Source organism: Marmota monax, unplaced genomic scaffold, assembly GCF_021218885.2.
Source record: "Marmota monax isolate L192 unplaced genomic scaffold, Marmota_monax_Labrador192_F-V1.1 WCK01_AAM20220418_F8-fsc00220, whole genome shotgun sequence".
NCBI classification, from domain to species: Eukaryota; Metazoa; Chordata; class Mammalia; order Rodentia; family Sciuridae; genus Marmota; species Marmota monax.
Window position 1 is genome coordinate 598,544 of NW_026693909.1, and position 12,213 is coordinate 610,756.

Below are 12,213 nucleotides of genomic sequence, written 5' to 3' on the forward strand. Positions count from 1 at the left end.
CCACGCGTGGGCTTTCCTTTATTTATGCCTCTGGGCTTCCCAAGGTTGCGCTTGGGACATGCCAGGTCCCTACTGTGGAACCCCACGGTCGCGCTGTCTGGTCCCAGCCCCGGGGTCCTGCATGGGGCTGGGCACTTCTGTCCTTGAAGCTGCTGCCTCGTACTGCTGGAGAGCTCCGTGGTGGCTCAGGCGGGCCAGACCTGGAGAGAAAGCCAGCCATCTGGGTGGCGCCAGGCCATGGGGCTGGACAAGGCCTCAGAGGCTTCTCAAGGGACACTTGACCAACAGCAGACCCTGAATCTCTATCCTCATAGCTGGGGCCAAAGCCAGGCCTGTGCATCAGCCACAGGCAGAGCTCTCGGGCTGTGGGGGGAGCCTGCAGGATGTCCTCGTGGCCAGGGGAGGGCGTCAGAGGGCCAGACCTGAGCCTGCAGGGTGTCCCTGTGGCCAGGGGAGGGCGTCAGAGGACTAGATCTGAGCAGTCATCACCTGGGTGACCCCGCATCAGACAGGGCTCCAACCCATGCTTCACAGACCCCCAGCTTCCCTGGAAGGGCAGGACGGACACAGGCCCTGCCAGCTGGCTCCCTCCTCTTTGGGCTTCACCACTGGGCAGTTAGCAGCCCAGAAGACCAATTCCTGGTAAACACCAAGCGTCTGATGTCCTGTGTGACCCTGGAGTGCTTTGTTTTAAGGTCTCCACAAACACATCACACGGAAGCCAGGGGACAGGAGCCTGGGGAGGATGGGCACTTGCAGGGTCAGGTGTGAGGTTCTGCTTTTACACCTAGAGCTGTTCAGGAGGAGCTGAGGGACCCAGGGACGTGGCCTGGGGGGCCACCCTGCATGAGGATCTCTATGGTGCTGCTGGCCTCTGGCGAGACATCTCAGTCACCAGACATCTCTTTCCCACGCCTTCAGCAGGGCTCTGGGGCTCAGGGTTGGGGGCACTTCTGCTTGTCACTGAGACAGGAAGGGGACTCTCCCCAACCTCCCTCTTGCTCTTTGTCCCAGTGGATCTGGGGTTCTTTCTGGTCCCATCCCAGCCCTGGGGCAGGTCCCCGCCAGCAGAGGGCAGCACCCGATCCCAGTGGCAGCTGCACTGGCCCTGTCTGCCAGAGGGCAGGGGAGGTCTATGCCTGAGCCTCCCACAGAGGGAATCAGGTCCCTGGTTCCCTCCCCTCCCCTCCCCTCCCCTCCTCTCCCCTCCCCCTCCCCTTACCTTCTCTTCCACCTCCAGGTCCTTTTCTTGGCGGGGTCCTGGGGGTTGAACCCAGGGGTGCTCTACCAGCTACATCTCCAGCCCTCTTCTTTTTGGCTTTGACAGGGTCTCATTGAGCTGCTCAGGCTGGCCTTACCTTGGCACCCTCCTGGGGTCACAGGCGTGCCTCCCATGCCTGCTTTCCTTCCCTCTTAACCCATTTCGAGGTCTAGAAGATTGAGGGGAGATTGAGCTGGGGCTGACTTCCATTCCTGAGGAGGCTGATGAGGGTCACTGCACAGTGTGGGGTCACGGCCATCCTCTGTCCCCTCCTGTGACGTTGACAAAGGACAAAGCTGGCAGATGAGGTGCTTGGGGAGGGCAGGGGCACCACAGGGCACCTCTCAGGGTAGATATGTGGCCACCCCTCAACACCTCCTGCCTCTCCCCAGGGCCCCTCCTGCCCAACCCCAATCCCTGGGCCCAGCTGGGGCTCGTGGGCAAGGGACACAGTGCTGAGCTGGGGTAGCCCAGTGATCACTCCCATCTCTGTCTGATGAGGAGGCCAATCCCTGGGCACAACCTTGGAGGCATTTTGCAGATGCTCCTGAGGGCTCACCCTCCCCCAGGCCCCACCCAGCCCGTTGGGCCCCTGGGACCCCTCATGGAGGCCCCAGCCAACATGGGATGACCCGAGTGTTTATTTCAGGTTGTATGTGTGCCCCCTCATCAGGCCCCCAGCCCCCAGGAGGAATCCTGGAACGGGGTGGCTGGCACTGACCGCCAGCTCATAGGGCCACCACCCTGGGCAGCTGCACCGTCTCTGGATTTCATGCTGATGCATAGTTCTGGGGTGAGACACAGCTCTGGACTGTCAATCACATTACAGAGAGCCAGAGGCTATGGAGGGCTCAGGGTGGCCAAGTAGAGGGGCAGCACTCCTGGCACCTGGTCGGGGTGGACAGTTGCCAGCCCATACCCGGCAAGGACACATCAGTTCCAGGCACTGGAGTCTGTCCAGCACTTCCCCGGTCACATGCATACCATGGCCCCCACCTGCAGGTCCTGACGTGGCCTGGCAGCCCCTCAAGCCTCCAGTCCCTCAGTGAAGGGGGCTCACATGGGCCCCATGAAAGATGCAGCAGAGGCCAGATGGGGGCAGGATGGAGAGGGGAGGGACCTCCCAGGCGGTGACCTCTGGGCGGCCTGAGACACTGGGAGGTGTCCTGGCTGGGCTGGCAGGGGAGGCAGAGGGGCCAGAGCGCTGGACAGAGTCCTCAGGCTGCTGGGCACGCAAGGCTGCCTTCCCACTCTTACTGCACTCACCACCCGGTCCACCAGACTTGGAGTCCAGGAGAGCAAAGTCACAGGACGGTACTGTCCAGCCAGGGCCAGTGCCAACCTGGCACCTGCCCCTGATGGCTTGCGGGACGGGGCTCCTCTGGGGCCTGAGCTAGCCTGGAAAAGGCCTGAGTTGGGCTGCCCACTGGCCACAAGCTGCCTTCCTGCTGGTACCATCATCTGTCTGGAATGTAAATGGAAAAACCTGTCTTGGCACATGGGGAGGGGGAAGGCGCCTGTACTGCTTGGGACAACCTCCCCAGTGCCTGCTCCGCGCCCAGAGGATGACAGAGCCCAGGGCCTTCCCCGGGTGGCCCTTCAGGTAGCCAGGCAGGACCCACCTGGCAGGCAGGTGTATGCTCTGGGCAGGAGGAGCTCAGGCTTTTGCAAATGAATCACAGTCATCCACCCTGCCACCCTCCCAGGCCAGGGCCACCTCTCACCCATAAATGCTATTGCCGTAGTCACCCACAATCCAGTAGGTGTCCCCTCAAATTCCTTTTGATGGAGACAATGTCCCAAAGCAGAGAGCTCTGTGGACAAGTAAACAGTGGTATCTACTTGTCGTAGGTGGTACTTCCCAAGAGCTTTATTCCTGGAAAAGTTAGAAGTACAGGGGACTTAGGTGTGTGTGTTTCTTGTTGGTAACTTATGTGACAGGACTCACAGGCCTGGGCAGGTGCCTGGGTAGTGAGAGCTGTACCTCCTTGGCCTGGTGTGTCCCCACTCAGCTGGGCACCTGCTGTTCTCCCCCTGTGGACCCACTTGAGCGACATCTCAAAGCTTGCTCTTGGGGAGAGAGGGTGGGGCCTGGGGCAGTCACAGCCTCGGCTCTGTAGCCCTTGGACTGGGCTGGGCCACTCCCCTGGGAGCTCAGGGTACTTGAAAAAGTTCCATGGGGCCCCCTGGACAGCCTGGGAGAATGGTGTCACCCCTCTGCCAGGGCAGAGGTCATCCAGCCCCTGCAGACCTGCCTGGAGACGGCTGGCCAGAAAAGCCACACACCCAGAAAACTGATCATGTACTGGGTGTCCCCTGCCAGCCAAGGGACCCAGTGACACATTTGTTCATTCACCACCACTGTGGGCCACAGCCTATCAGGCACCTTCCCCTTCCTGATTCTGCTCTGCTCTGAGGCAGTTGGGTGGGGTCAGTGGAGAGAGGGCTGTATCCCATGGCCTGGCAGCATGTCACCTCCCTTCAGTCCAGCCAGTCCCCATGCTGGCCGCTGTTCGAGGTCTTCCTGGGAGCCTTGTGTGCCCCCCACAGCCAGGATCCCCACCATTCACCCGGCTCCAGCCCAAACCTACCACCCTTTCCATCCCAGCTGAGCGTCTCACAAGGGGATTCCCAAGTAGCTTCTGTGCAGAGAAATCCCTTCCCCTAGATGCACCCAAATTACAAGAGGTCCGAGTGCAGGCCAGGACAGGAAGGGTCCTGCCTCAGGGGTGAGTGCCCAGGGCACAGTGGGTCTCTACTGAGGACGCATGAGCCTGCACCCACCCAGCCCCACGGCTGGGATTTGCCGGTTCTGAGGCAGCCCCACACCAGAACCAGGCATCCACCTCTAGGTAGCAGAGCTGCGCCACACCACGCGGGCGAGTCTGAAAGCCGCTAGCTCCCAGACCTTCAGACAGGAGAGAAGATTCTGCCTCGAGGCTGCCAGCCCACAGTCTCCAGAGCCTGCCTTTGCTGTGTGTGTATCCTGCAGGAGACGCGGGTCCTGGGCTGGTTTGTGGTGAGAGTGGCGCCCCTCTGTGGATGGCCTGATCACTGCAGCACACTTCACACAGGGGAGGTGGGCTTCAGACCAACAAGGAGACAGGAGGCCTGATGCTCAGTCCATCTGTGCACACGGACCTGCGTGCTCCCTCGTCCTGACCCTCTCCTGTCTGCCTCAGACCATGAACCCTGGGCAGCCTCAGAGCAGAGGTGGGGCCAGGGGCCTGCACAGTGCCTGCTGGGCTCCACACACTCCTGAGCTGGAGGAGCCTGCATAGATCACCTTCCTGGCTTTGATGGCACCTACTGCCCCTGGGAGCTGGATTCTGGCAGCTCACTGGGACTTGGGTGCCAGGAATGAGGTGGAAAGGGAGTGACCGAGGGTGGGGTCAGGGGGTACTGAGCCGCAGCAAGTTGTGTAGGGTCTTTGTGTGTCTGTGTGTGCCTTGTGGGAGGTATGAGAAGACGGCCAGGTGAGGGCCAGGTGAGGGCCAGGTGAGGGTCAGGTGAAGGCCAGGTAAAGGGCCAGGAGAGGAGCCAGGTGAGGCCAGGTGAGGGCCAGGTAAAGGCCAGGTAAGGGTCAGGTGAGGACCAGGTGAAGGCCAGGTGAGGACCAGGAGAGGAGCCAGGTGAGGGCCAGGTAAAGGCCAGGTAAGGGTCAGGTGAAGGGCCAGGAGAGGAGCCAGGTGAGGGCCAGGTAAAGGCCAGGTGAGGGTCAGGTGAGGAGCCAGGTGAGGACCAGGAGAGGAGCCAGGTGAGGGCCAGGTGAAGGCCAGGTGAAGGGCCAGGTGAGGGTCAGGTGAGGACCAGGAGAGAAGCCAGGTGAGGGTCAGGAGAGGAGCCAGGTGAGGCCAGGTGAAGGCCAGGTGAAGGTCAGGTGAGGGCCAGGTGAAGGCCAGGTGAGGACCAGGTGAAGGCCAGGTGAGGGCCAGGAGAGAAGCCAGGTGAGGGCCAGGTGCCCCCTGTGGGCTGCATTGCACCCTGCGGCCTGCAGAGTGCTTTGTCTCAGCAGGACCCTGTACACCTGCCCGACTCTCCCTGGGGTGGAACGTTGGTGCTCAGCTGACCAGCCGCCACCTCAGTTTCTGCAAGGATGCTGCCTAGTGCTCACCTGCCCTCTCCACTCCTGGGTCTCCCTCCCGCCCTCTCCACACCGAGGGAGCCCTGGATGTGTGCACACTCACAGACATGTGCACATGTGTCTTTCTCTAGGACTCTACTCCTGTCGGGCCTGTGGGGACATCTGGGACGTCTCAGGTGCTCAGAGACCCATGCACGTTCCCTTCCCTGACCTTGGCTGGGAGGGACCAGGCCAGGCCACATCTCAGGCTCATCCCTGTGGTCCCCTGCTCTCCGCTCCAGAAGAGCTTCCAGGTGGGGTCAGGCATGTTGAGGTGCTGTGACTCTCTCCCTGGGCCGTGAGGCCACCCGTGCCCCCAAGAGACCCAACATTTTGGTCATGTCCACCTCAGGGGGTCAGGGGCCATGGACAGCCCCGTGGCTCCAGAAAGTCCCCCCTCTGGGGCACCTTGGCTCTGGAGGGCAGGAGGGTTCCCAGAGAAGTGGGGTCCAGAACAGGGGCCCTCCTGGCCCGCCTGCCCACAGAGCCGTGTTCCTGCGGTCTTCCTGCCACCTGTGGTTCCTCCTCGTGGTTCACTGTTGTGTGGTGCTGTGGCGCCTGGGGCTGGTTCACGAGGTGGCCCAGCCTCCCTGGCCCGGCCCCCCCCACTTCCAGCCAGAGGAGAGCGCGTCCTGCCCCTCCCTGCGGCCCGGGAGGCCACCGGTACACGTCATCCCTGGCACTGCGGGACAGTCCTTTTAGCCACATGTGTGTGTTCCAGCCCCTGACAAGCATCCCCCAGCAGCCAGGCAGCTGCCCCCCCCCCGTGCCGTGGTCCCGGGGGCAGGACCCTCCTCCCTGACCCTCCTCAGCCATTGTGCTGAGGCAGAGGCTGCAGAGCTCCGGCTTTATTGTGCCCAGGGCCAAGCAGGGAAGAGCAGAGGCCAGGAGGGCTGGGGCAGGGGACAGGGAAGAGGTGCCCACGGCCTTCCCAGCCAAGAGGGCAGAAGGGCTGCTCTGGGACCACAAGGCTGGGCATCAGACCCCCGTGGGCCTGGGAGGCAGGCCTGGCTCCAGAGACGTGTGCGGGAGGAGCATCTGCACATGGTGGGGACGTGGCCAGCTCGCTGAGGGCAGCAGCAAGAAACAGAAGAAGGTGGAGGAAGAGCAGCAGAGGCCAGCTGGGAGTGGGCGCTTGGGAAGGGCCGCAGGGCATGACCTGGGCTCTGGGGCCTTCCCTGCCTGGACTCCCTGACCAGTAGGCTCACACAGGGGACTCAGACACAGGCCCCACCAGCGGCCACAGGGGACAGTATGAGGGTCTCCGTGGCCTGTTGGCTGCTGGAGGACAGTGAGTGTCCTGAGTCCCTCTGGAAGTGGACGTGACTGGGCAGGAAGCTGCTGGTGCCCCCATGGCCACTGCTGCCCCTGGAGCGTGGGCGTCCCCGCACGTGCTCGCGGTAGTTCTTGGTGAGCAGCGTGTAGAGGAAGGGGTTGAGGCAGCTGTTGCCGTAGGTGAGGCAGGTGGTCAGGTAGTTGACGAGGCGCGCTGTCCGGGGCGCCAGCGGCAGGGCCTCGTGGTACTGGGAGAGCAGCTGCCACAGCCAGAAGGGCAGGAAGCAGGCCCAGAAGAGCAGGACAACGCTGAGGATGAGGCGGAGCACCCTGGGGTTGGGCAGCCGCCGTGTCTGCCTGCAGGAGGCCAGCTGTGACAGCCAGTAGGCCCGGGCCAGGCGGGCGTAGAGCAGCCCGATGACCAGGCCGGGCCCCACGATGCTGGTCCCAAAGAGCAGTGTCAGGTAGGCTCGGTGTGCACGTGGGCCCCAGGCCGGCAGGCAGAGACTCTTGGGGCCCCTGTGGACCAGCCGGATGGCGAGCATCATGGGCAGGGTCAGTAGCAGTGCCAGCAGCCAGGTGCCCAGCACCAGCAGCTTGCGGTAGCCCTTGGAGCGCTGCGCGGTGTCCAGGGGCCTCAACACTGCAGCATGGCGCTCACTGCTCATGACGGTCAGGGTGAAGATGCTGGCATGCATGGTCAGGAAATCCAGGCTGAAGAGGACGCGGCAGCCCACATCACCAAAGTGCCAGTCCTTGGTGATGTAGGTGGCCACAATGAAGGGGATGCTGAGCAGGTACAGCAGGTCTGCCAGAGCCAGGTTCACCACGTAGGCGTACATGGAGGCCGAGGTGCGCAGGAAGCGGCATGTGACCACCAGCGTGTACACATTGCCCACCATGCCCACCAGACCCATGGCTGAGAGCACTGCCCCGAGGGCCCCCATGGCCACCAGGTCCTGCAAGGAGCCAGGCTCCGTCGGGCTGGTCCAGGAGCTGTTGAGGGACACATTGGGGCCACCAGGTGGCTTGGGCGTGGCACTGCCTGACACAGCCAGCGCAAGGAACGTGGTTGGGGACTCTGGGCTCAGCGCCATCTCTGCCTTCACACTGGGCTCCGGCTGGGACGGCTGTTCCTTGAGGACGGGGTGGGGTGTGTCTGTGGGCAAACGCCGTCCTGTGGGAGAAGTGCCCGTCAAGGTGCAAGGCAGCACTCCCTTCCACGCCCACACGCCCGAGACGGACAGCCTCCACAGGCCACTCAGTCGCAGAGGGACAGGGACTCTATAGAAGAGCCCTTCTGTTTCATCTGTCTCACTGCCCAGGGGGACCTGGGAACTATGTGACCAGCTGTCCCCAGGGAATTCCCCAGAAGGACCCCAGCCCAGGCCTCAATGCCAGCCAAGGCCTCCAGGGCCAACTGAGCTTTTCTGAAAGCAGAGCACAGCAGTCCAGCCCTCAGGGTCAAGGCCAGCGCGGGAGGAGCTGGGGGTCCTGGGGTCCAGCCTGAGACACCTCTCCCTCATTTCACTTCACTTGTACATTTTTAAAAAATGTGTTTTCTTCTAACTACAAAAGCAATATCTGCTGACTTTAAAAGTCCAAATTGAAAGTGAGGTAAAGGGAGAAGACCTTTGCAATCTCCATTTATCAAAGGCGGAAAACAAGCCTGGACCCTCACGCCACACGCAGAGCCACGGATGGCAGACTGAGCCTGGACCCTCACGCCACACGCAGAGCCACGGATGGCAGACTGAGCCTGGACCCTCACGCCACACGCAGAGCCACGGATGGCAGACTGAGCCTGGATCCTCACACCACACGCTGAGCCACGGATGGCAGACTGAACCTGGACCCTCAAGCCACATGCTGAGCCATGGATGGCAGACTGAGCCTGGACCCTCACGCCACACGCTGAGCCACGGATGGCAGACTGAACCTGGACCCTCACACCACATGCACAGCTTTGGATGGCAGATCTATGTGTAAAAGGTTAAATAGATCTATCAGTTGGGCTTCTGGAAGAAAATAGGAGAATATCTCCATGACCTTTGGTGAGAAAAGATTTTTAAAAAATAAAATTCATTTAGAACATTAAGAGGGAGATTGGGGTTGTGGCTCAGCGGTAGAGCGCTCACCTAGCAAATGCAAGGCTCTGGGTTCAATATTCGGCACTACATAAAATAAAGGTATTGTATCCAACTACAACTAAAATATATACATATTTTTTAAAGGAGAGAAGACCCTGAAGGCTGTCCTCCCCCATATCCAGCCCTGTGTTGCCTCTAGATGGCTTCCCTCTTCCCGTCCAGGCTGATGATATTAAGGATAAATTCTGCCTGGTCCTACTCCGAGCGACCCTGAGCTCCTGCTGCAGAAGGGGACCAGACATGTCCAAGTCCCTCCCACCTTCCTTCTCGCAGCTGCCTCTGGTCTGGTGAAGCTGGCCACGATGTCCTCTCCCACAGCTGGACAACTAACCCCCCGGAAATCGCCCAGGCCCCCTGGCTCAGCTGCCCCACCTCTTGGCCAGTGCCCAAGCCCTCTGGGGGTCGCCCACCTTCCCCCCTGGGACTGTTAAAAGAAGGCGAGAAGGGAGCAAGACCCCCAGCCTGACAGTCCCCAAGTAACTGGTGCAGCTGGAGGGTCTTTGGCGGTCTGGGAGGGGCGGTGGCCTGGCAGAACCCGGGCCTAGGGCCCAGGGACAGGACCGCCAGGAAGCCCGCACCAAGTCGGGGGCTTGCACGGGCTCAGGGTCTTCCATCGGTCCCTTGAGGATCAAGACCTGCGTCTCCAGGGACCTGGCCGTCCCTCTGGGCGCCACCAATCCAGCCCCAGGGCAGCAGGAGCTCTCGGAGCGCGCCAGGAGCACCGTGCACCCCGGCCTCCCGCGCTGCACCCACCTGCCGCGGCCCTCGGGTGGTCACGGAGCCATCAGATCTGTCCACCCAGCCTGCGGTCGCTCGGGACAGCCACCTCGCCTGGCGTCTGGTCGCTCCCCACAGTCTCCAACCACTTCGCCGAAAAGTGGGCTCCGGGAACTTCTGCGCTGTCCCCTTGGGGGGCGCGGAGGGGCGGAGGGTCCGCGGCCTCCTGGGCTTCCAGGCAAAGGAGGGAGGTGCCCGCCCTCTCCACGGGGAGAGCGGCGCCGCGCCCGGCCCCTGGCCGCCGCCACCTGCCCGGTCGCCAGCTGGGAATGCGCCGTGGCCGAGCGCCAGCTCGCGGGTATTAATAACCCAGCGCGTCGGCGGGGACTCTGGGGGACCGGAGACGCGGACCGCGGGCGGGTGGCGCTAAGGCCTCAGGGAGGGCCATGTTCCGGGAGGCTCCTGTGCGCGAAGGTCACGGCCAGGTCGGGTGTGGCTGGGCTCAACCCGGGGGCATGGGCAGGTCCGGCCGCCCTGGATCTGTGCGGGTTGGAGAAGCCAGGACGCAGCAGCCACTCACAGCCTCCACTTGCAGCCTCCCGCTGAGTCTTCGTGACCTCGGATTCTCCGCTGTCAATCAGGCTCTGGGGGCGAAGCAACCTGCCACCCCAGGAACCCTCAGCCCCTTCCCAGAAAGCCAGGGTCTTGAAAGAGGCAGGCGTGGGGTGGGGATTGTGGGGTGGTCCAGCCCAGGCGCTGCCCGGGGAGCTTGCAGGGCCGGTGCAGCCCCAGGTGTCAGGTTTGCGGGCTTCTGGGGATTCAGGGGGTCTGCCTGCATCTGACCTGATCTAGTCCTCTACCTGGCCCTCCTGACTCTAGGGTCTTTGTTCACAGCCTTTCACACTTTAGCAGAACCCACGAAGGTGACACACTGGGAAGCGGCAAGGCCTTGGAAGTGGGAGGATGTCACGTTGAAATGAGGCCCCTTTGCCCTGGGCCAACCGCTGGCGCCCACTCTCTATCCTCCTGGGACTCCACCTCTGACTGCAGGCCGGCTGCCAGGGTGTGGGCAGTCGATGGTCAGTTGCTGCCTGTGGGCCTCCAGTGCCTCTCTGCCACAGCAGTCTTCCCTGGCCACCTAGCCCCTCCCTCTCTTCTTAGCTCTCTTCTCCAGGTGCATCCTGAATGTGCTCTCTCCTCTGGGGCTGTCACTTCCACTGCCTGCAGAGCTAAGCGGTACCACTGTCCCTCTGTGTCATCGATATGCAGGTGGCACACTGCCCAGGAGGAGGCTTGAGGAGTGGACTGTGGGGTGGGGGCAGGAGGGGCAGAGGGTGAGGGTGGGACCCTCAAGCCTTGTCATCCTTCACCTGGAGCCATAAACCAAGAGCACCTCTGGGGGCAGCATCCTGGAGGGCTCAAGGGGGGGTTGCGACCAAGGTCGAGGGAAGGCAAGGTGGTACTCATGCTGGGTTGAAGGGACAAGGGAGGGGAACATTATGGCTGAACATTTGGGTGGAGGGCCACACCACACTGTCCCAGCCCACAGGAGCATGTGGACCTGGCTTTCCTGTTCTCAGCTGGATGTAGAGGGCCTGGGGAAGTCCATGCAGTCATCCTCGCTGGACTTAGAGAAGGCTGGCGCCTGCTTCTGAGAGTGGACACAGAGTATCTGCATAGACTCCAAGTCCCAGACTCCTTCCCCTGCCCTAAAGGAGCTGAGAGTCCCCATCTGTCCTGGGAGAAGACCACATGTTCTTAGGACTCACGCCATCTCCTCGGGCCTAAAATGGATCACCAAGGGGCCATGATCACTCTGCAGCCAGTAGTGTTGGCCCCAAGGGGACTGTCATGTGCCCTGCCCTGTCCCTCCAATGTCCCTTTTCAGGTGTCCTGGCTGTGCTCCTGTCTCGGACTGGCCCCTTGCCCTGACATGTCATCTCTAGGACCTTCACAGAAACGAGCTCAACCTAAGGAACACGGCCCAGCGGGGTGCCGCCCAGTGGTGGACCCCCTGGCAGGCCCGAGGCCCGGCCTTGGCTTCAGCCCCTGGTTCTTCAGAGGCAGGTGCTCCACACCGGGTCAAAGAGGACGGGATTTTCTAATAAAAGAGCCCAAGAGTCTTTCTATAACTTTAAAAACACAATGTCTAAGATTAAGAAACCGAACAGAAGAATCAGTTGACTCAAAGGTTGGTCAATAGAACGATGCGAGCTCCGAGAGACAAGGAGAAGAACAGAGACACAGGCAAGCAGGGAGATGGGGCCCCGTCGTCCGGCTGCCTTGCAGGGGAGCCCCAGAGAAGAGGAGAGAAAGGGGGCAGAAGCAGTATCTGAAGTGCGGCTGGGAGCTTCTCAGAACTGTGAACAAGTCGAGAACCTGAGCAAGTCGCAGGCAGGAGAACCACCCGTCTGCTCCTCAGCAGAGACCTGAAGACAGAAGTGGTAGCAAAGCCGTCGGGTTAAAACAGAACTAAACAAGCGGGACAAGGAACCAACGACAGCGGGATTCTCTCCAGAAACCGTGGAGACCTGCAGAGGTCGGCCGACAGCTCTCCGGGGAGCTCCAGGGACTTCCGACCTGGCTCAGAGCACGTGCAGGAGGGACGTCGCTGGGGGTGGCCCAGCTGGGGCTGGGCTGGATTGGGGACTCATGCTGGGGACGCCGCTTTCTGCTTCATGTTTTCC

The 12,213-nt window shown here is 61.8% G+C and overlaps 1 protein-coding gene across 1 annotated transcript; it reads right to left on the bottom strand.

Moving 5' to 3' along the window:
• Positions 1-6,235: 6,235 nt before the first annotated feature.
• Uts2r (urotensin 2 receptor) lies at positions 6,236-9,766 on the bottom strand. The gene is made up of 2 exons (XM_046463337.2): positions 9,563-9,766; positions 6,236-7,836 (listed from the first exon to the last, which is right to left on the bottom strand). Exon 2 carries the CDS (start codon positions 7,754-7,756, stop codon positions 6,602-6,604), a length of 1,155 nt encoding a protein of 384 aa, XP_046319293.1. The 5' UTR covers positions 7,757-7,836; positions 9,563-9,766; the 3' UTR covers positions 6,236-6,601.
• Between the last annotated feature and the right edge of the window lie 2,447 nt (positions 9,767-12,213).

Excerpts from the sequence above, each read along its gene's own strand:
- Uts2r (XM_046463337.2), bottom strand. The coding sequence starts at position 7,756 with ATGGCGCTGAGCCCAGAGTCCCCAACCACGTTCCTTGCGCTGGCTGTG.